General features: G+C 45.1%; 1 protein-coding gene across 1 annotated transcript; it reads right to left on the reverse strand.

Annotated features, from left to right (window-relative positions):
- Positions 1–1,951: 1,951 nt before the first annotated feature.
- LOC8027134 lies at positions 1,952–10,509 on the reverse strand. The gene is made up of 3 exons (XM_042292688.1): positions 10,474–10,509; positions 8,606–8,810; positions 1,952–4,615 (listed from the first exon to the last, which is right to left on the reverse strand). The coding sequence occupies exons 1-3, from the start codon at positions 10,507–10,509 to the stop codon at positions 4,377–4,379; spliced, it is 480 nt and encodes a 159-aa protein (XP_042148622.1). The 3' UTR covers positions 1,952–4,376.
- Between the last annotated feature and the right edge of the window lie 11,796 nt (positions 10,510–22,305).

A 22,305-nucleotide genomic window follows, 5' to 3' on the forward strand; every position in this document is an offset into this window, starting at 1 on the left:
GAACCGTTTTCAAATGAACCGGTAACCGCCACATAGGATTACGGTTCCGTTCCGGTTCGGGTTCAATATCAAATGCTTGATTTCGGTTACGATTTTGTTCCGGTTCGGTTAAAAACAACGTTTTTGCTCTGTTATTCGGTTCAGGTTTTGGTTCAGTTCTACACCCTGGATACAACACGAAGTTTTTTTCTTTCTATATGTGCCCACTGCGTACGCGCACGCATAAAAGTTCTTTCTCCTCTAGAACATTCTGGTTTCTGTCTTTGTAATCGTAATAAAAACAAAAACTGGCAGAAAAAAAAAATTAAGCCTATCCACTCTGGTGAAGAGGAAGAGCAGCGGAGCTTTAGCTTCTGTTCTCCAGGCGAGAGATCTGCTCTTCTTTCGCAAAAGAAAATGAAGCGCTCGACGCAGTGGAACTTTAGGCGATAGCGGCCTCGCAGCGTTTGCGTAAACATTAGCGCTGCTTCGCGCATGATTCGCTCTCGCTCTTCTTCCTCCGACGAAAGGTTGCCGTCATCTATCTATGAGCGACGGCGGCCACCAGTTGTCATGGTTGCCGCCGTCGCTCATAGATGGCAGTAGCTGTCCAGAGCTCGGTGTCATCATTTCTTTGCTGGTGGAAACGATCCTGGGGAAAGCCCTTAACAGCTCCGCTGTAAAAGACAAAAATAACATAAAACACAGAAAGGCGAGAGCAGAGACGCAAAAAAGGGACGCACACACTAGCGTCTCCGGTCTCCCATTCCCTTGCGTCGGGGTTTCTTAACTATGATTGCATATCGCCAGTTCGAATAGTGACTGTCACACGAGCTGGAGGCCTCCAGGCTCCAGGGGCCACGCTGTGCCAAGCTGCTATACTACAAAATTTAACATCTGTCGGCATACCAAACCTCTTGACAATCATTTGAAGTCCAGGAGTGATTAAGCCACTAGAAAAGCTATGCTTCACGTTTACGGCACTCCAGCCGTTTTGGTTTTTAACATCATTGTTGCCAGTTATCCGAGGAATTTTTCTGAAATCGCAGGAAACGATTTTTCATCCTCTGAAAGTGTTAAGGCTGTCCACTACAGAACAAAGTTCAGCCGAGCTTCCGGACAAGACCTCCGAAGCTCAGAAAGTCTAATTTTAACGTGAAACGTTCTGTGACTATTTGGTCAGCATTTCGAGAAGCCCAAAAAGTGAAGTGACCGCGAACCTCGACGCAGATCGGTTAACGAGGGGAGAGGAGGAACGAAGGAAGCTCGACGCCGATTGGCTAACGGGAAGGTGTCACGTGGCTAGAGGTGGATGAGGAGGAGTTCAACCACCTGCGCACCGACGTAGGAAGCTCGACGCTCTAAACGGGGGGAGGGGGGGGGGGGGGAGGGGGAGGAGGTGTTTGCGTGATTGAGCGTAGGTGCAGTGACGGAGAGTAATAAGCGGTATGCAGTCATTCCAGCACGCGCTAATCTATTTCACGAAGAGCGATGTGAATATATAGGTGTTTAGCTGTGCGGAATCTCAGTGATGAGCAGCGTGAACAAAGGTGTTAGACACCCAGGGTTTGAGCACTAGAAACTAGTCCCACACTACACGGACTAACATCACCGTGCTTGCCTATAAAGTGTTGAAAGTTTCACATATGAATGAAAGTTCCCAGGAATCTGCCATATATATATATATATATATATACTGTCGAGACTCGAGACCGGAACGAAGTCAACGGGAATCGGAAATCACTTCGCTATACCCGCTATTTCGTTAAAACCGGTTTCGACAGTATATATAGGCTTTTTTTTTTATTTATATTAATTGTAGCGATTGTCGGTTGCGCCGACTCTGCACTAGCACCAAAATGGCGGCGCGCACAAGAAGCGGCAAATGCAGCGTCGATAGTCAAAGTGAAAGCGTAGCCTATTTAGTGGCTGATTATGGCCAGGCCGGGGCGACATAGTGACAAACAAAACATCGGTATAAAAATACTTCTTTATTGTCTGTCCATCCGACCGCAATGAGTCGTCGATATGAGCAAAAAAAAAAAAAAGGCTCGTGAAATATGCTAGAGAATTTCGCGTCACTGTCTTGAATCGATAGTGTGTTGAGAACACGCACTCAGCGACATGCACGCACTAATACACGGGCACGCATCAAGCGAAGAGTTTTATCGTCCGCATGCAGCGCCTCTCAGATCGCCGACAGGCGTAAGGACACTTCACATTTTTGTTTGTTTAATGTGTGCGAGTGTGTGAGGGGCGCCGTTGGACGGAGGACGTCGTTACGTCGTTTGCGCCTGCGTTATATAATACATTTAATGTTTCCTTACGCAACGACGAGGATCACTGTATATTTCAGGGATGTTCCGATGCAGGGCGTGTGAACCAATGAGTCAACATAGACTCGCACTTATGTTCTCAACTATCAGCAATTGGGGGAGCCCATCGCTGTAGTCATTATACGGAGGGGAGCTTGGTGAATGACGGGGATAATGATAATCATTATATGTGGAAACTTAAAAAAAAAAAGTGTGCGCTGTGGCATTGAGCATGACGCTTCACTGTGTTCAGTGCACACAGCGCAGACAGTTTTTTTTTTTTTTCTTTATATAGGTCTAAACATATTTTCAGTCAGGTCTTTCGCCCGAGCTCCCTCTGTCAATAGCAGCGATTGGCTCCCCAATGTGCCTTGCGGCACGGCACATGTTTCAGGTTTCTTACAGTGTAGCTGTCAGCCCGCAGTTAAAACGTCCGCGCGCTCGAGCAAAGCAATGGAGTAGGTGGAGCTATTCCCCCCACTCTTCCCCTCTTTTTCATTGTATCACAACAGTAATGATGCCGTGAAGGAAAACACGAGAGCAGCAGCAGTTCGACATCTTGTCCCTCCAGATATTTCAGACATTTCTAGAAAACGATTGAGGGGTAGGAGAGGGAAATTGCCCTCCTCCGATCTCCCGCGAACAATTCCGATAACGTGTTCTTGTACATAGTTTGCCACCTTGGTAACATCCAGAACGAGGAACCTTACGAAAAACGAGGAACCTTTACATTGAGTGTCAAATAGTGTTTTGGGCTCTGTTTTGAGAGTATACATGAGTCTAGTATCGTGCGTACCAAACGCGAGAAGTTGAAAGCACGCACGTGTATAGGTAGTTGTGGTAACGAACGGTGCAGATTTCACATCAATAACATGTGTTGCTCTCCTTGTTGAGTGCGCCCACCATGTTACAAAAATAGGGTAACCAAGAATATCGAATAAAAAAAATTATTATCCACGGATTTTTGTGTGTCGCACCATAGTGTACTTAACTGCAAACCGCAATGCAAAAAAAAGAAAAAAAAAAGAAAACGCTCGCTACGTTTACGCAAATGGGTAATCTTAAAGACACCCACAAAATGTACAACCATATTTTGCACATCTATATACTAAAAAAACAAAAAAGCTAAAATATATAATATGAACAAGGAAGCATAGAGTGTACCTTGGTAATCTGTTGATGCTTCTCGGTAAGCAGAGTTTGGTGTAAGCGGCCCTGAAATACTCATTTACGTCTCTACAAGCGATAGTCAGCCCAAAAATTGGTCACTGAGCGTGCCTATGAAGTCTCACACTCCTGCCTCTTTTTGTTAACTGTGTGCTCGTCTGTACATACTCCCACATCAAACATTCCCATTTTATGAACGAAAACACAAGCATACGCCGTTGAGAAAGGACGTTGGCGTCATGTCACCAATGATCACATACACTCTGGCACTTCAGGCATGGACGGAATACGCAAAATATAGCGTAAAAAAAAAAAAAAAAAAAAAGAAGAAAAAGACGACAATGTCGGTATGTTTCCTATGGTCTTGATGGATCAAAACTGGTTCATGCATTTCCGTTCGAGTGTGACTGCTCTCTACGAGATGGTTGCGTATGTCTGTCTCTGCCCGCATTCCTTCTGGCCACGTGACAACCCAACGCATGCGCACTTGCGGCCAATCTCTGCAGGAGGCGTCCGCCATTAAATTGAAAAAGCTCCTCACGGTTTGAACTGCTCCCTCTCTTAGATCTAGGCTCCTCTAGTCACACTCAAACGCAAATGTCTCAACCAGACGTAGGAAACTGTTCAGACGAAGACGTCTGCTCTTTTCACTTCCAAAAGTCTTTCAAAAAAGAAATGCGGCTTTGGCAATTGATGACAACGCGGGCCTGGCCCGCTAGGCGTCACCAGATGACGTCATGAGGGGGCACCACACCGCAAAGGCACCACGCACTGTAAAAGCTGTAGTTTGCTATTGCAAAAGAGATGGCAGCTTCGCGGCTTCAAAGCGTGCAGTGTAGCCAGGGCACTGTACAGAGATCAGTGGCCGGCCCAGTTCCGTCGGTGCGCGCTAGTCTCGAGTCCTGAAGAGTGTCACTACTTGAGCAGAAGGCCTCCCGCCCACGCCACCGCTAGGAGCGCTAGGAGCGGGCAGAGGAGGACCGTGGCGCCGTGCTGCGGCGCGGCGTTGCACCCGTCCTTGCTGTTGCAGGTGCAGGTCTCGACGAAGACGTCGTACGTGCCCGTCCGCATAAGGCAGTAGTTCTCGTCGTACGTGCCTTCGCCGGGGGTGCCCAGGAACGCGCAGGAGCGGATGAACCTCCAGTTTCCGTACACTGCAGCGAAAAGATAAAAGAGTTTGCGGAAACAGGTCTCAGCGGCCGTGTCATCTTGGCCAACGCCTTTGCACCGAAGAACGTTTTAGCCAACGGCAGTCGCGCTCGCATAATCGCAGCGTCCTTTCTTCTGCGAGTCTTTTTCGGCATAGCTCACACGAAGATTAAAAAAAGGTCCACCGACATTTATTAGAACACAATTCGATGAAGCGTCGTTGATGGAGCTTCATTCGAAGGAACGGATAGTTGCTTGCCTTTTACAGAACGACATGTACACACAAGAGTTTTACACCTGTAAGTATGCAAATAAGGTTGTCACAGGGCTAACACCGTAAGGGTGTTACAGCAACACCATTAGTTTGCTGGCGATCTTAGCAGCATCATATATATATATATTTTTACGGGCAACAAGTTTACACGCAAGACGCATCACATAGCTGTCACATGCACAGACACCACAAATACAGGCACAATTAAAACACGCGTCAGAAGGGAATCCTAACATATTGCCTGCTCCTCACCCGCAAGTGAGCGCCTCCACACTTACGAAGTTTTCAAGAATGTTGTTTCATTCTCGTCAATAGTTTACGCAGAGCGTAATAGTATATCTAAGTTCAAGGAATGTATCCCCCAACTAAGAATTATTCGTACAGACAATATTTATTTGATGTAGTCGCTAAGACGACCTACATTAAAGTTGATCCCGCCCAGCAACCGTAACCCCTTCAAGACCCTTTTTACGCCTTCAAAAATAAAGGTGTTCCATGCAGCAACACCCGATGTTACGCCAAAAATTGTTTTTCTTGAAATGAGCGTGCTAAAAGGGCGCAAGCCTCTCAAAGGCTCGTTTTACACCCTTAAGGGTGTAAAGGTTTTCAGTAGTAGCATGGTGTGTTTGTTTCCGTCTTATTATCACACTTGTAGATGAAAGCGCCAATATATGGCTACCAAGGCAAATGAGAAGCTTAGAGTCTCTCAACAATTCCCAGGGTACAGCAGTAAGAGCTTTCCCAGAGTGAAACACGTGCACCAACGCATCGCCGTAGTGAACTCCTGACTGTCACTGTGACATGTCCTGCTCCGACGCTCTTTTTGGTTCACTGCGTGCCGTGGTGACGGACTTTGTCACAGCCGGAGCGACACGTCAAATCGTCAAGGTGCGGATGCAGTGTTTTGTTCTCGTCCCCGTCCCCAGATAATATTACAAATGTCTTTATGATAAGGTACGCATAATGGATATCAAAGTACTTATCACTAATATACAGGAAATCGCTACAAGAATTAAAAATTCCACCTGACCGGAAGCAAGCTAAAGGTATTCCAATTCATAAATCGGGCAGCAGAGAAAGCATTTCAAACTATAGACCAATTTCACTTCCATCAACCATCAACGTGTTTTAAATTATTGGAACATGTTAACATAAGCATACAACTGCTTTCGTCGAAGAAAGCAACGTTTTAGGTGTATGCCAGCGCGGTTTTCGATCCGAATTGTCAACCGTCATTCAGTTAATTGACATCGTGCATGACATTTCCTCGGTTATAAATCGTAGAAGCCTGGTGGATGTCATCTTTTTAGACCTGTCAAAAGCGTTCGACAGGGTCTCCCACCATAAACTACTTTTCAAGTTAACGAAAATCTTAGGTGACGGACAAGTTGTAAACTTGATTAAGGACGACCTCTCTGGACGATCTCAATTCGTGGAAATTAACGGAAATAGCTCAGCTAATAAAACCGTGTGTTCCGCGGAGTACCTCAGGGTTCAGTAATTTCCCCGCTTCTCTTCCTGCTCTATATTATTGACATAACTGATAACATCGACATCAACATTAGACTCTTTGTTGACGATTGTATAATATTTTCTGAAATAACAAATTCTTTGGACCGCTTAAAATTACAAAGCGCGTTGGAGATCTCAGACTGGTGTGAAGAATTGCAGATGCTTATTAACACAGACAAAACAGTAGATGCATGTCCATAAGCAGGAAGAGAAACATAAAAAAACATAAAAACATACTTATAAGATCAACGGAAACGTTATACAAAACGTGCACGAGTTCAAGTACCTGGGTGTTTTGTTCACAAGTGATCTGGACTGGGGCACATGCACATAGACGCAGTGACCAAAAAAGCGCTAACGAAATTGTGGTGCATAAGAAGACGACAAAATACGCTTCCCGCGATACTAAACTGTTGGCCTACACGACACTTATTCGGCCTATGCTTGAATATGCCAGCCCTGTTTGGTTCCCCTCCACAAAAACTAACATACAAAAATAGGACAAAGTGCAGAAGCTCGCGGTAATGTTCATTACCAATAAGTTCGGCACGGGTGATTCATCTGAGCTGTGTAAAGTGTTCGGTGTGCAGCCATTAAAAAAAAAAGAAAAAAAAAGCTAAGCTTACGAGATTGAAACTAATTTTCCAAATAGCCGATAATTTGACTAAAATAAAAAAAATAAAAAAATCCAACTACCTTATTCCCCACGATGGAAGAGAAACCCGTTCAAACCATGGGAAATTATTCAGGGAGTTCCAATCTAAAAATAATTGCTTTAAATTTTCACTTTTTGCACTAGCAGTCCAGGAATGGAACAGTTTGCCCGGACACGTTGTTCGCGCTAATGCTCGCTAACACAGTTTATGAATAGTGTCGAAGCGCTCATGATATGAAAATACTATGTCTCATCCACTCCGTTTGTTTCGTATATTTGTTACCCTCTGTATAACTATGTTTTCTTTGTACTGTGGTTATGCATCTGTGCTTCGTACCGCCCTACAAAAATCCTCCAATGTGGATTAATAGTATTGATAAATAAGAAAAATGTAAAACGAAATAAAAAAATATTACACTATAAAAAATTACAGTGACATTTGTCTCCAAAACCCTATTATAATGAATGAAATGCAGTATTCAAAGAGCGATCGTTTAAATTTGTTGAGAATGTACCAAATATACTTTTTGGAGAGTGAAAAAGGACCTATACTTTTACAAATTTCCCCGCTAAATTTAACGAGAAAACTGACAATGCATAGGTCAGGTGACGTCAATTACCCCGCCATATCTAGCAGGAAAACTGAATTGGTGTATAGATCACGTGAGGTCTATTTTCCCGCTAAATGTAGCGGGGAAAATCAGGACGTCCAGTCCTCAAAGCCATCGACGGGCTCCCCTTCGCTTTTTTCCTTGTTTTTCTGACGTAATGAACGTGTCTTACTACTAGCGGGAAAAAGCTTGATGCAGAGGTCACTTGATATCAGCTTCGCCAAATTTAGCGTGGAAACTGAATTGATGTATAAGTTCCTGATGTCAGGTCACGTGACGGCAATTTTCCCGCTACATTTGATTGATTGATACTTATTTATTGCGTGCCCAAAAACACCATAATGGTTTTGACATTGACATTGGTGCACAGAAGTCAGATTCCTATGAAACATGCAAACATATGGAAACCACAATAGTCATATTAGAACAGTCAGCATAATAAAACAGTCGTAACAAAGTACATAAAATACACATCAGGTGTTAAAGGTAAAATAAGGCATGAAAAAAAAAATCGTGCTGGACAAGGAGGTTGCATGATGTCTGAATTATTCTGAATGTCTGAATGTTTAGTGGGGGTTACTGAATTGGAGCTAGATATCGTGACGTCAGGTCACCTTACATCAATTTTCCCGCTAAATTTAGCTGGGAAACTGAATTAGTGTAAGTTGACGTGACGTGAGGTTTCCCGCCAAATTGAGTACGGGGATTAAATTGGTATATAGGTCACACGACGCCAGGTCATGGGACCTCAATCTTCCCGCTAAATTTAGCGGCAAACGCACTGACGGACGGAGAAAATATTGGGGTTGGGGGTGTTCCGTTAAAAAGCATTTCATGCTTTCATGTGATAAGATCTTGTCAAATGATGGGACAAGGCGTGGCAACTCAGGTCAAAGCCTTTTCAACTGACCCAGGTCATCCCCTCCCCGGTCAGTCCACTCACCTTTCTGGCGCGTCTTCCGGCACATGGTGGCCTGAAGGTTCGGGTAGTGAGGCAGCTTGCGGGCCGCGCACTCGGAGATGGGCAGCGACGTGTTGTCGAACGGGTCCGCGCACCGGGGATCCGCGTGAGACTTGCATTCCCAGCACTTGATGGCCGCCCCTGGAAAAGAAATCATCATCATCATCATGGGCTCATTAGACACCTTCTGGCTGGGGGTCCTCAGGGATAGGCAGGGGGATAAGGGAGGGGGAAGCGAAGGGCGATGATGATTAGATGAACATACCGACCCCGGAGGTTCGGAGGAAGTCGGTGAGCGAAGCGTAAATGAGTTTCTGTTCCGCGTTCGTGGGCGCTGTTATGGTGAGTACACTTTACATAAAGGAGCGGGGACATAAGCTGTCGGGAGGTCTCCCGTGTTTTGCGCGTGTCCAGCGCCCTACCACACAAATTGGTGGAAAAAAAATCGCATAGGTAAGCGTGGATATAGTGGTTTCGAATTTGACTTTCCCAGCTATTATCTCCCGAGCAAGACATACCGGATCGCTCGGCTGTGGTTCGTATGTGTGCGCCTGATACTATGCTCAGAACGCGTAGCCCGGCTAGCAGCACCAGGAAGGCGATCGTTAGTATCATGGGCGTACCAACCGAGGGGGCAAGGGGGGGGGGGGGGGGGGGGGAGGGGGCGCTTGTCCCCCCACCAAGTTCTCAGGGCCGGCGGCAAGGGCAAGGCCAAGGTTTTTTGAGGAGGGGGGGTTTGCCCCCCCCCCCATCAAAAACAAGTTGGTACGCCACTGATTAGTATGGTGTATAGAACGTTGGTATAGAGGATTACAGTCGGAGAGATTGGCCGCCGCCACTAAATACGCTACGCTTCAGAGTAACGACACTTACCCATCTCTGTGTTTAAAATCATGGTTACCAGTTATCTGGAGCTTTATCGGAAATCACAGGAAACGCTTTTCCGTCCTCAACAGATCTTTAAAGAGTTCGCGACAGAGCAAAGCAATATTACATGAGCTTCCTAACACCGAATCTAATGCTGAAGAAGTCGCGCTTTTGAATCATGACGGTCGGCAGTTGCGTCTGCTCTGTACTAAATACCAAGATGGCGGCGTCTATAACAATATCGGCAATATCGGGGAACAGAGTGCCGATACTTTAAGCTTAGCTAATTTAGTGGCTCTAGCCACCGTCATGTCCGCAAAATCAAACTTTTTTTCCTTTTTTTTTTTAATAAGGAAAAGGTATTTTTTATGTTTTATTTTTGGTGGAATGGGGCAATTACCTTCGTTTGTGACGTTACACCCGTCCGTGACGTTAAATTTGTTCGCACCTGGGAGATGCCTCGACAGCGGGAGATAAAACACGTCTCGGGCCCGGGCCCGAAAGCAAAGCGTGCTAGCCGGCCCGACCCAGCCCGGGATCTCGGGTTGGCCCAGGCCGAGGCCCAGGCCCGTACAAAGCTCTAGCACGTGCACATCTCTGATCGGCGCTCAAGGGGAGAGAGCGCATGGGCTCCTGACCCATAGTTTAACTTCATTGCCACAGGAAGTCGTCCAATGTCCGCCGCAATTTAGAAACCCTTTCCGGTCGGAACTGACATAAAAATAAGAAATAAAAAAGTCACGCGTCTGGGTTAGCAAGAACTCGTTTAGTTCTTCCGCATGGGGAATTGAGGATGCGGAAGGATTTCAGTACTTCACGGCCACGCTTGCTCTGGCATTTTCAGAAAACCTTTGTTTCTCGGAATCTATAGGTATGGCAATCTCCATATGTGCGGCAGCGGTGCGCGATTAAACGAAAACAACGTTCTGATCGATCCCAGAAACCTCAAGGGTTTGTTACCGGGGGCTATGCGACCGACGCACCGTGTGGGACCGGAGCACAGCACGTGCTAGAAGCATTGTTAACCCGGGCACGTGACTGCGATGAACAGTGGTTGCGTGAGCCGACAAATGAACGCGTGACAGCTGGTCTTGGCCGTGAGTTGAGGAGGTTAGCGCTTCATGATTTTCCTCGGTGTTTGCTGTATCAGTTAATGCATTGAGCTAAAAACACGTGTCTTATAATATCAGTGATGTGATTGGCCAAAGCCATTTTGGAGCACCTTTTGGAGCAGCCAAAACAGTGTTTTGGAGCAGCAAATGTGGCCTTTGGAGCAGTCAAGACAGAGTTCTGGAGCAGCAAAAGTGGTTTTTGGAGCAGCCAGAACAGTGTTTCAAAGCTAAAAAGGTGACTTTTGGAGAATATATTCTGAGAAAAATAAATATTTGCTTTAAGTGCTGGACAAACGAAGGGCACTATGTGTTGTGTTGTGATGTGACGTGTTGGGGCGGAACTCGCTGCCTGTGTGTTTGCTGCTGAGACATTCCACAAGTAGACAGTGCTGTAGGCGTTGCCGAGCAATTCCGAAAAATAAAAAAGAACATTTGCTATTGTTTTACTGGTTCCAGACGTGGCAGATTTTTATAAAAAGTAAGCAAATATAAAACAATGGGTTGCAAGCGTCCCGGCTGGTGCCTCTCGTGCAATCATGTTCACCTGCTCGTGAGGGCAACTTCGGCAGGCTTGCAGTTACACGTGCTTCGTCACGCGAGCGGAGACAACGGCGGTTCGACCGAAACCGAAACCATGCCACTTTGCTTCGTCGCCAACTGGTTCCCAAAATAGTATGCAAAATGTAACTGTCCAGCATACGACAATAAACAGTCCAGCGGCGCGTGCTTGCCAGGCCGACAGGCGAGGTACAGGCTAAACACACAGAAAAAAAGAACCTGAGCGTATCGATGCAAGACATTGCGATCGAATCAGGGTAAAAAAGTTCTTGGAGCGCTTAAATTTGTGCAACGACTGAACTCGAGACAAACAAGCGCGGTGTGCGGGATCAGCGTGCAGACATTGCCTTCTTTGCTTTAGCTCACTTCTCGTCATCAACTTTCTTTCGCGGCAGATTTCTCACGTACTGGGGTCCCTCTCGAAAGAAAGCTTATCGAGAAAAACCTAGGTAATCAAAACTTCGCCAAGCAGTCATTGAGTTAAGGAGGAATTTTTATAGCAGCGTATGATTGAAACAAGAGCAGGAAGGTCGATGCGTTTCAGTTTAGAAAGCGCCATATCTGCAGCGACGTGGGGACGGACACATAACTCTCGCCACGCGGCATGTTTGGCACTCGGCACACTAACATCGGAGGGTGTGCACACGCACGCGTCTATCGCGAAAAAAATTTAAAAAAAAGAAAAAAAAAGATGCGAGATGAGATTTCCGAGACGACGAGAGCGCGAAACGCGAGACGACGGGAAAAATTATGCAAGACCGAATAGCAATTGATGTAGGGTACTTTGTGTCCGGCGGCGTCTTTTGTGCCACCAAGCTCACGCATGCTCAATTACGGTTTTCAGTTTAGTTTCATTTTTGAAAGGCGACCAAAATTGGTCCTTTGGCGCAGGCTTGGCGCAGATTAGCCATATTTTGGCGAAATGTAGCAGGATGTAGCAGGGTTAGCCCCTTGGCGCAGTTTGGCGCAATTGGCGCAGCAATCACATCACTGTAATATACAAGAAACAACGTTTTCACGGTGTTCTGTTTTAGATTCGGCGTACTTCTTTTTGTGTATCTGAAATGGGAATGTTCGGTCTCTTTTTGGGGAATACGCATACACATGGAAGTTTAGATGATGTGACTGAAGTCTCCATAAAATCCCTGTTTTGCATCTTTTTTTTTTTTTTTTTGTGAGCGGTTGACGTGGTTTGCATTGATATCACTTCAGATGCCATTGTGGTGGTCTTGACGCTGGACGCGTACATTTTGGAGCATACCTTGGCTAATTAGCAAATGGTGGTGCTTATGACGGTGGATTTACAGGAATGAAACCACAATTTTAAAGAGAAGGATACGGTAACTAGACGGTAGAACCTAATATCCCCCCCATCCCCACTCCACACGAACACCCCTCAGCTTTCATGTGTCATATACAAAATGTCCTCCCCCATCAAAAAAAAAAAAAAAAAAAAAAGTTTTGCAAAAATGAATTATGCGTCGCTGAACGCTCACGACCTCCGCCCAAATGTGGCGCTAGAGGTCCCAACCGGATGCCAATGTTTCAGAACTAACCGAATTATCTCATTAAAAAAATCAGAGGTGAATTTCTGAAAATTTAAATGGGAAAATGTTGTCCACTTTTGCCAGTTTTCGGTAACTGGCGCCCATACAGCTCCACGTATTCAAAAGATTAAATTTTTTTGCGGTAAAAACAACACAAAACAGCAAAACGTTTTTTTTTTTCGTTTTGTTTTTCTTTTTTTTTTAAAGAGAGGGCATTTCGTATAATGGGGCAGGTAGGAGTAAAAAAAAAAGTAAAAAGAATATAACTAAAAATAACAAAAATAAGTCTTTGCAAAAAAAAAAAATGACCGGCTTTTCTTTTTTTAAGTTGATGTAGCGTCTTTTACGTGGCGTGTCAGTTATTTCCAAATAATACGACTTCTAGAATCAGGTAGGGGTTTTATGAAAACCTCAGACTTTCTCCATGGTAGCTTCTCCGAACCCCCGTCTATCCGTTAGGTTATTCGAGCGATCTGATTGGTTTACTCCTAACGCCAGCAGTGCACGCCCCTCTGGTGCTTATAGGAAAACTGTCCCACAGCGTGAAAAAAAAAAAAAAAAAAAAAATATATATATATATATATATATATCATATACTTTAAGGATCGCGATAAAAGCAAACTATAATAACCGTTCAATATTAAAAAAAAAAAAAAAGAGGACTGAGGGACAACAAAGGAAAAACAAAACAAAAAAACTAGTCCTAAAAAAAAAACATACATTTTTAACGTTAGTAAGACGTGTCTGACGTTTGTCGCTATAGTGTGACGCGGCACCACTAACGTTTGGCGTTTCATTGTATCACATTTCACAATACGAGGTTGTAGTAAACATAACAACAAGTTGAGCTGGTCAAGTCTTTTGTGGTTGCGCTGCCGAAAAATAGTGACAGCAAGGAAACTCTCGGGCTATATTATGTCGGAAAGATTGCGGTGGCAACCGAGAACCAAATGCAGACGCCCGCAACGTCGAGGCTGCACCTGTGGATCCGTCAAGAATCGAACAATCATTTTAGTACGACGGCAAGACTGGAGAATGCAGCCTTCGGTTTCTGCCTTCGCTTGTTGGCGTTGTTTCCTCGGGTGAATGCACGAATTAGCGGCTTCTCTAGAATTGGCAAGAAAAGCCAGGTGCTTTGAGGTCTTCGTGTAGCCCGGCATTCGCGGGTTGTTGACGAATATTCATTAAAAAAAATCGTGAATAGTTTTATAAAATTGTGGAAAACTTAAAGCTGTACTCCTTGGAAGATATATCTTGCGAAGTTTTGGCAAGCTTTTTCGTGTCACCTATTCAAAAGTGTTAAAAAAATCCCGAGATGCCATGGAAAGCTCGTGATTAGCTAGCTCTTTCTAATATTAAATCGTTATGAATTAAAAAAATCGAAAGCTTAAAAAATTAATGAAAATTTGTAATTAGTCTTTCTATTAAAAAAAAAAAAACGAAAATGAAACGATATCTTTTTCTTTTCCGTTTTGCATAGTAGCGGTTTATAAAAAGAATATAAAGAGAATAGCATGAATCTTGTGCGTGTCTTGAACGGCAATACCACAAAAACACGCCCTTCCAAATTTAGTTCTTATTTCTTTATGTTTTTGCGGTTGCGGTTCCTATTATATAATAATGCCATTATATTGAGACGTTGTGTTTTGTGCCTTCTTTCTCGGGTTTCAGTATGCCTATTATATACAGGGTGTCACAAAAGAAAATTTACACGGTCTTTTTTGCCGCAAAAATAAACTAGGCATCGCAGAACGCTCATTCTCCGCCCAAAGGTAGAGCTAGAGGTCACAACCAGATGCCAAAGTTTCAGCCCGATCCGATAACTGAATCAAAAGTTATGTGATTTCCTGAAAAGTTCAATGGGAAAATGGAGCCCATTTTTGCCTGTTTTCGGTTTCTGGTGCCATAGAGCCCCATATGTTTGAAAACTCCGTCGGCCGCCATTTTCCCATTGGAATTTTCAGAAAATCACTTATAACTTTTGATTAAGTGATCGGCTCGGGCTGCAACTTTGGCACCTGGTTGTGACCTCTAGCTCTACCTTTGGGCGGAGAATGAGCGTTCTGCGATACCTAGTTCATTTTTGCGGTAAAACAGACCGTGTAAATTTTCTTTTGTGACACCCTGTACTTTTGGTTATAATATTTTTTCCCCGATATTGTGCTTTATGCTTCATTTTACCGTAGCCGGCGATGAGACCGCTAGGAAACAAAATCTCAATCTCAATTTAATCTCAATTGAAATCTCAATAAAAATTTTAATTTTATACTAAGGATATAGTATACAATGTTTCATATGACGATAGCTTCCTTTTAAAGAAAGGCCGACGTTTCTCTTTGTAAAGAGAAAGGAATCGAGTGTCACTGTTTTAAACAGAATAGCCGGTAGAACTTATGAGGCTTCTAAATGTCTCCGGAGCATAGTTTATTCCCTCTCTAAATCTTTCGAACGGAACTAAACATGTTTCGGAAATGTTATGCGTAGGGGAATGAAGTACAAACTATCATAACTTATAGTTTGATAAACGCCTGCTTCTAAACGCCAGAATACTGGTTCTGCACAACAGAAGCTACAGGAACTACTGTAGCAACATTTGTTGGGGAAAAAATTAAAGCTCATTCTCGTAAAGTCGTAAATCGGAAACAAATAAAAAAAAAAAAAAGAGAGACGATACGGATGCGACCAGAGACCTTGCGGCTGTCATTGACAGGGCGGTGAGAAATCTTAATGGAAGTCCGAGTTTCTTTTATTGTCGAAGAATTCCCGTCTTTCGTTGAACAACGACTGGACGTTCGTCTACACAATCGGCCACAGCACAGCAATCCGGAACTAAATCGTAGTCTAATGAAAATAACGAGCATTATACGGCAGAGAGCTGCCTAATGTTTGTTCGTCAGGAACAGAAACAGGAGTACACGCGTGAAGCGCCCCGTTCCTTTGTTCTCTGAAAGGAATTTCCTGTCGGTTAGTCATCCTTAGATCCTATACTCCGCTTCCAGAACTCGCACACAATGTTAAAATCCGCGGGCGAACACCACGCCAAAGGCGGAATAAACAAGCACCACGCTACTAACGGCATTCACCTGAACATACCAGGTTCGGTGGCAAACAAATAGACAGACAAACTTTAGCGAAAAAATAGCATGCGTTCAGGCAAGCTGGTGGAGGTTAACAAAGTGTTCAAGAAGCCAATAATCTTTTTTTAACAGTTATAAATTTAAACTTGTTATTGTGTTTTGTGGTTGGATGTGGACTACGTTATGAGTATATAAGGTGGGTCTAAATAAACGCAGCAGCTGAATTTGAGACGTCGCCTTGTCCTTCTTTCTATCTCTTCAACTGTCTGATGTTTCTCTTCTCTTACCACAGTCCCATGTATAATTAATCATGGTTAAGATAAACTTTGATCTACTACTCGGTGTTCACGATCATTTCAATGTTGATATCTTGGTAAGGACCACGCCAGAGTTGATAATACGCACGGTATTTACCGAAACATGCCGATACGTAAACACCGAATAGCGTACGTTGACGGATCGGTGGAAAACGAACAGATATACTCTGGTCGACTGTTCGGCGTTCACGATCACTTTATTCATGATGTCTAAGGACCACGCCAGAGTTGATAAGACATAGACACGATATGATGACGCTGTCTCTTAAATATGTACGTACATGGTAAAAAAAAAAAAAATCCTCCGGCAATTAAAGAAACATTTTTTGTTATTCATAAGCATACGCGGCTGCACTTTCTCGGGCTTTCGCTCCCCGCTTATTTACGTAACTCTTTCTTTTTACAGATTTTAGATGTCGGGGTTACGCGATAAAGAATACTCACACCCACAAATGCCGACTTTATTTCGGGGTACGAAACACCGAATCCATTGCGCCGAATCGTGTCAGAAATAAAACGCCGAAAACCAGCCTCATGATGAATCAGCGCCCTTGAGTTGATGTGACGTCACGGTTCGCGGGGCGGGCCCCTTGAAATTCACGCGCGCCATGCCGACCCAGGAATGTCGGCAAGTGTCCAACAAACGCCCCATGTGATCCAACAGCCTTTCCCTCACTGCGACACTTTTGAATCACCACCTGCCAGACCACTTCGGGTGCGACCTCGTCGATCGGTTGGATCTGCGGAATTAATTGCTTGCCAGCGAATCTCTGACCCCAGGACCAACGAGCAAGTGAACGCATTCAACAGGTTCAGCGCTAGCTCGCAAGCGAAAAAAACAACAAAACAAACATGAATGAAGGGGATTTGCGTCTATAGAACGCTTCTCACGAGTCGATGCCAAGGCATAGTAAGTGGCCGCGCGTTCAGGTGTTGTAAGAACACGATTCGCGTGAAGCGTAAATGCGCCCGTCGCTTCTTAAAATAGGCCTAACACCACAGGCTGCTTTCGTTTGCCCGCCATCTCCGTTGCCCGCTGCAAAACTTCGAAACATTGACAACACGGATATCCAACTGCGTGCTTGCAGGCATGTAAGATCCCCGAAGTAGGCGGCGCGGCACGGCATAGAGAAGGAACAAAAAGCATGTTGTTCGCGCCGATGTAGAAGCCACACCTTAGCGCGTTGGGGCGTACGCAGACGACGAAGCAAGAAGGCACGCACGGATTCTCGGCGGCGGCGGAAAACGACTCACCGGACTCCCAGAGCACGAACAGACACAGGGCAGCTGCCGTCGCGAAGGTGTACGTGGTGGTTTCCATGGCCACCACCGAAAGGGCACTGCTAAACTCCACGGGGCGTCATGCACGCCTTCCGGTGGTCGTTCTCTGTTCTTCGACGACGACGACGATGACGCGGATTCGTTGTGGTCGCGCAGCAGTGCGGCGGTGTCGGAGGGCTTGCGGGGCGGCGGCGGCGGCTGCGACGGGCCGAGCGTCGTCGACTCTCTCAAACAGGTAGGTCAGGTAACCCAACCGTAGACTTGGGGAAAGAGAGGACCGGCTGTGAGCTGAGTGAGGGAAAGAGCGTGAGCACATGCGGAGGAGGAGGAGGAGGAGAAGTCACGTGCCCTTCCTGCTTCTCAAGCGTGGCCGGCCGCGTGGCTTCGCTCGCCGGTCGGACCGTTCTACTGGTTTTACCGTTCGGGCAGGCCGCCCGTTTGTTCCACTGTGTGCCACTCTTGGAGGGACAAGTTCAAGAGGACCGCCGCCGTTTTGTGCTTTCGATACAGTTTTCAGTTGTTTCGAAAGCTGGGTCACCACCACCACAAAGAAGAGGGCACGACAACGAGGAGAGCCGTTAGCTTGTGGGCTGGGCTGTCTTTGCCACCTGTTGTTACTGTGCTGGGCGTATACAACGTACGACCACATACTTCTATTTGACGTTCTTTACCATTTTTTCTCTTCATACGAACACTATGCAGTTCAGTGAAGTAAGATTTGTTAATATGTTTGTGTTGCATCGGCGGGTACTTTTCACCATGTCAAATTGTGTGGGGTAGGGCTTACATTTTACATTGAAGGCACTTCATTATAAAGTGGTCTGAAGAACTTTTATAAAGGTTCCTGGAGCAATCCTTTAATAGTTGTCTGGTGTTGTCTTCTTCGGCCATTCACTCATCGGCACGTCAACAAAGACGAAGGACGTCTTCGATACTACTAGAAAACTCGGTTGTGGCTTGGCAGGGACATCAGACTTTTCGTTTTCGCGGCCCCGTTAAGCGCGCTTCTTACCGAGCACCGGTGCACCGCGGAGAAGACGCATCCGCATAGCTTGCTTTTGTGGGTGTTGCTTCTCCGCAGCGCACCAGTGTTAGGTTAGAAGCGGGCTCAACGGGGCTAATAATCCACAATAGAAAATATATATTTTTTTTTCTGGATGAACAAGCTTAATTTTGTTTTGAAGCGCCATGTGCTGTCTAAACAGTCCACGATACACAACATTTTTGAGGGATGAATGAACTTACTTCGTAGATTTCACCAATGTTTCATGTGTGGCACACCTGTTTATGATTAGTAGGCCCATGTAGAGGCAATCAAATATCTGCTTTGTGTTTGTAGCCATTAATAAAAATATATAAATTTTATCTTGCATTATATTTAGATTGATTTCTGATAATTCAAACTTCTGATAATTCAAACAAAATTTGTAGCTCCCTGGAGTTTGATTTAATAAAAGTCAACTGTAGTCTTCCTTTTTTTTCTTTTTGTCAAAGCATCTGATGTTGGGAGCCTGCCTTCGATTACGCGATGTACAATCTTCAACCGTCATGTCCACTGGAAGCGACCCCGTCAGCCTCAGCCATTATCTCCCATCCAATTATCATCGATTTCCAGATAACAATGTCTCGAAAGCCCATGCCTCCCCACTGTGTAAAACCTTTCGTCGACACCGGCCATGTAACGTATGTACCTTGAAATGCGTTGTTGAGTACGTAGTAGTAGTAAAATAAGGCGCGTGGCATGTCTCAGTGGTTCGTGAGTCGTGCGTGTTCAGTAAAGGCACAGCACGGTACCACGAAAACCATGCAAAACCTTGTGTTCAAACCCCCCCCAAAAAAAGATTTTCTCACATAAAAGAAAATTTACTCCGATAAGCTTTGCTTAGTTACGCAGGTATGAAGCTCTCGTACTATAATGAGCTGTCCGGCATATTTTTACAGCGGAGCTGTTAAGGACTAGTTTCCCCAGTATCGTGTCCGTCAGCAAACAAGTGATGACACTAAACCATGGAAAGCTACCGCCATCTATGAGCGACTGCGGTAACCAGGCAACCGGCTTGCCGGTTGTCTGGTGGCCGCCGTCGCTCATATATGGCGGCAACCTCTCCAGCCTTTCGACTCTGGCTTGCCGACTTGAGGCCTGTCATTACTTCATTCCCACCATAGTACAGCTTCGCTGGTCTTCCTTCTTCACCAGAGTGGAAATGCTGAAAGTTTTTTTTTATCAGAAGGGCCTTAACGCTAATGTGGGTCAAAAGCCTAAAAAAAGAAAAAAAGAGACAGTTTTGGGCAAGGTCAATATTTATTTCTGGAAAGGTGTTTGCTTTATTTTTCTCAAATAATTCAAGCAAAAAGGAATGGAGAGAAGGAAAATGCGAAGTGGATTACTTCCCGGCAGACGACGACTCTGCAGGTCGGCCCGGACACAGGCGACGCTGCGAGCTGATAGCGTGAAATGCGCACGAACACGAGGTGCTCGTCATGTTTCTGCACCTGTTCTATAATCGCTGAACCAATCATGTGAGCGAAGGCCTAGTGACTGGGACTTTTGACACTGTTTGATTGATCCCATCAGCTCGTAGCGTCGGCTGCGTCCGCCGGGCGTAAGCTGAAACGAAGTATATATATCCAAAACTGGAACACGCCAGCACTGTGCCTGGAACCCCATCAGACCACCGTTTTTAAACTGAAAAAAAAAAAAAAAAAAAATAGGCGTCACTTCTTTCAGCGCGGTGCCATCAAAAATGAACCTTTTTTTAATGCTTTTGAAAATCGTCGCCAGTTGTCACGATTATGTCTAATTTATTTTCTTCGGTAACAGGAAAATCCCCTTGAAAAGTAGCATATACAGTTATTTCTCACTACCGCAGCAACGGTACGGCTCCTGGCGCACGCTAGGGCTTGCTTCGAAGTCACAGGGTGAGCTTCCAGTAGCAATACCTTTCCGTACGGCAACGCTATGCTATAACTTCCTATCATCTCATGATCCAGTCACTCCGATTACACATTGCATTGTTATGCGCATCAGTGATTGGAACAACAAGCCATGTGAAATAGTATCGGACTAACATCAAATAAATTACCTTGGAATAAACGGAATCATCTGAATCGTTGGCGGGTTGTGTGCCTTGTTTTTTGCTTGCCCTGTTGGAATCTCATTATATTGCAACCTTTTATTGTTTTTATTAATTTGCATCTTCTACTTTTCCATCTGATTTCGTAAGAGTGTCTTTGGTTGCTGAGAGCATTGATGAATTGAAAACGTATTTTGCATGAAAATGAGGGCCCTCATCTGTGGTTGTGTGCAATTAGAACAGGGATGGTACAGTTTCTGTGGTTGTAAGGTGGGTCGGATGAACTATGACGCTATTAGATGAATAAATGAATCCCGGACTTCCTGACGGACTTTACTAGGAAATTCAGGATCGCCTATCGGTATTGTTCTTCACCGTCTTGGGTGGGCCCAGGCTTCTAGTGTCTTCGGTTTGTCTTTGGGCGAGTAGTTGCTCTCAGGCTGTTTTCCGGCGTCCTTCGAGGACATCTGCACGCCCATAGCGCAAGTTGATGACGGTTGCAGCCTTATCTTCTGTACAGGTCTTGCAGACTGATTCGTCTTTTTTCAGCAGCCCAAACGCTGCTGGTTTAGCCGGCGTTACTTCCGTGCCTGATTCAATTCTCCTGGGTTAAGTGCTTTCCCATCTTCCGTGTTCTCCTTGGTAAAGGGGATTCCTTGGTCGGCACGAGTATCATGAGGATACTGCTGGATACTGGGAAAGTAGCGACAAGCCCCGGCATGGTCGCCATTTTGGTTCATGGAATCGGAGACAGCGTCGCCATTTAGATCGGCAGAGCCGATCTAAATTCACTGGTGACGTGTAGCTTTATTCAAGTGCTTCTCGAATACCGAGATTTCGTTATCCCCACACCGGTGAAATAAGGCACCTCTTTGCACCGCCATCACATGCGGCGCCGGTGCTTGGTTGCATTGAAAAATAATTTTCCTGTCTTTAAATACTTCACTTTGGAGATAAGCATGATTGATAAGTGGAATGCATGCCCAGCGCCGAAGACGCTTTTATTGACGAGGAACGCTTTCAGTGCGATGACGCTCCATATAGCGATCTTGGTGCGAGTGCTTCAGAACGACCCTTTCGAAGCTTCGAATATTTGAATGGAGCGAAATGGCGGTTGCCATGGCAACTGAGACCGATCAGCCCTCATCTTGCAAGGTTTTGTCTTCTGTATTGTTACAATTTCTGCTTTCCTTTTTAACTGGTTTAATCACCGCACAGAGAGGTCCGACATCTTCGGTGGCTGGCTTCCAACTGCCTCGCGCACACGCACGAGCACGACGAGCGTTCCCTTCGTCGCGTGCCGGTTGCTTCTCTTTTATGTTTTTTGTTCACCCCGCACTCAGCGTCTCCGCTACAGTATGTTAGTATATGTTTGTGTCCAGACTCCGGCTAGCAGGCAGGGAAGTCAATGACGCTACGTTGTTCGGCCTTCTTCACGGGGCCTTCCGCCTCTTCTTTGTCATCACGAGTTGCGGGAAACGCTAGCCTCGAGGCGTACAGTACATTCTGATTTTAAATCGTTTGACTACACACACACAAAAAAAAAAAAAAAAAAGAAATCTTGAGTGAGAGCACGAAAAACGTGCGTTCAATCTTTGTTAACCATAGCTGTTGTGAATTTCAGAAATCTGGATTAATTTATGACTTTATTTTCGCCTCTAGCACCTATAAAGGCCGTGTTTATACTAAACTTTACACTTTTTTTAATATAAAGGTTGTTAAAGGTACACTAATGCGCCCTGTGCAGGTGAGTTACACGGCCAAGGGGACATGATAATGGGGGCTAATCATAACGAAAAGTTGCATATGACTAACTTAAATTTGTTTATTAACTTTTTATTTAGTAACA

This window comes from Ixodes scapularis, unplaced genomic scaffold (genome assembly GCF_016920785.2).
Source record: "Ixodes scapularis isolate PalLabHiFi unplaced genomic scaffold, ASM1692078v2 PGA_scaffold3__209_contigs__length_174095766, whole genome shotgun sequence".
In the NCBI taxonomy this organism is placed as follows: domain Eukaryota; kingdom Metazoa; phylum Arthropoda; class Arachnida; order Ixodida; family Ixodidae; genus Ixodes; species Ixodes scapularis.

What these genes read in the sequence shown, in the direction of transcription:
- LOC8027134 (XM_042292688.1), bottom strand. Translation starts at nt 10,509, where the DNA reads ATGCTTCTAGCACGTGCTGTGCTCCGGTCCCACACG. An exon ending in CTGTGCTCCGGTCCCACACG is followed by an intron (nt 8,811 to 10,473) that starts GTGCGTCGGTCG and finishes ACCCCCAGCCAG; the next exon opens with AAGGTGTCTAATGAGCCCAT. An exon ending in CCGGAAGACGCGCCAGAAAG is followed by an intron (nt 4,616 to 8,605) that starts GTGAGTGGACTG and finishes TTTTCGCTGCAG; the next exon opens with TGTACGGAAACTGGAGGTTC.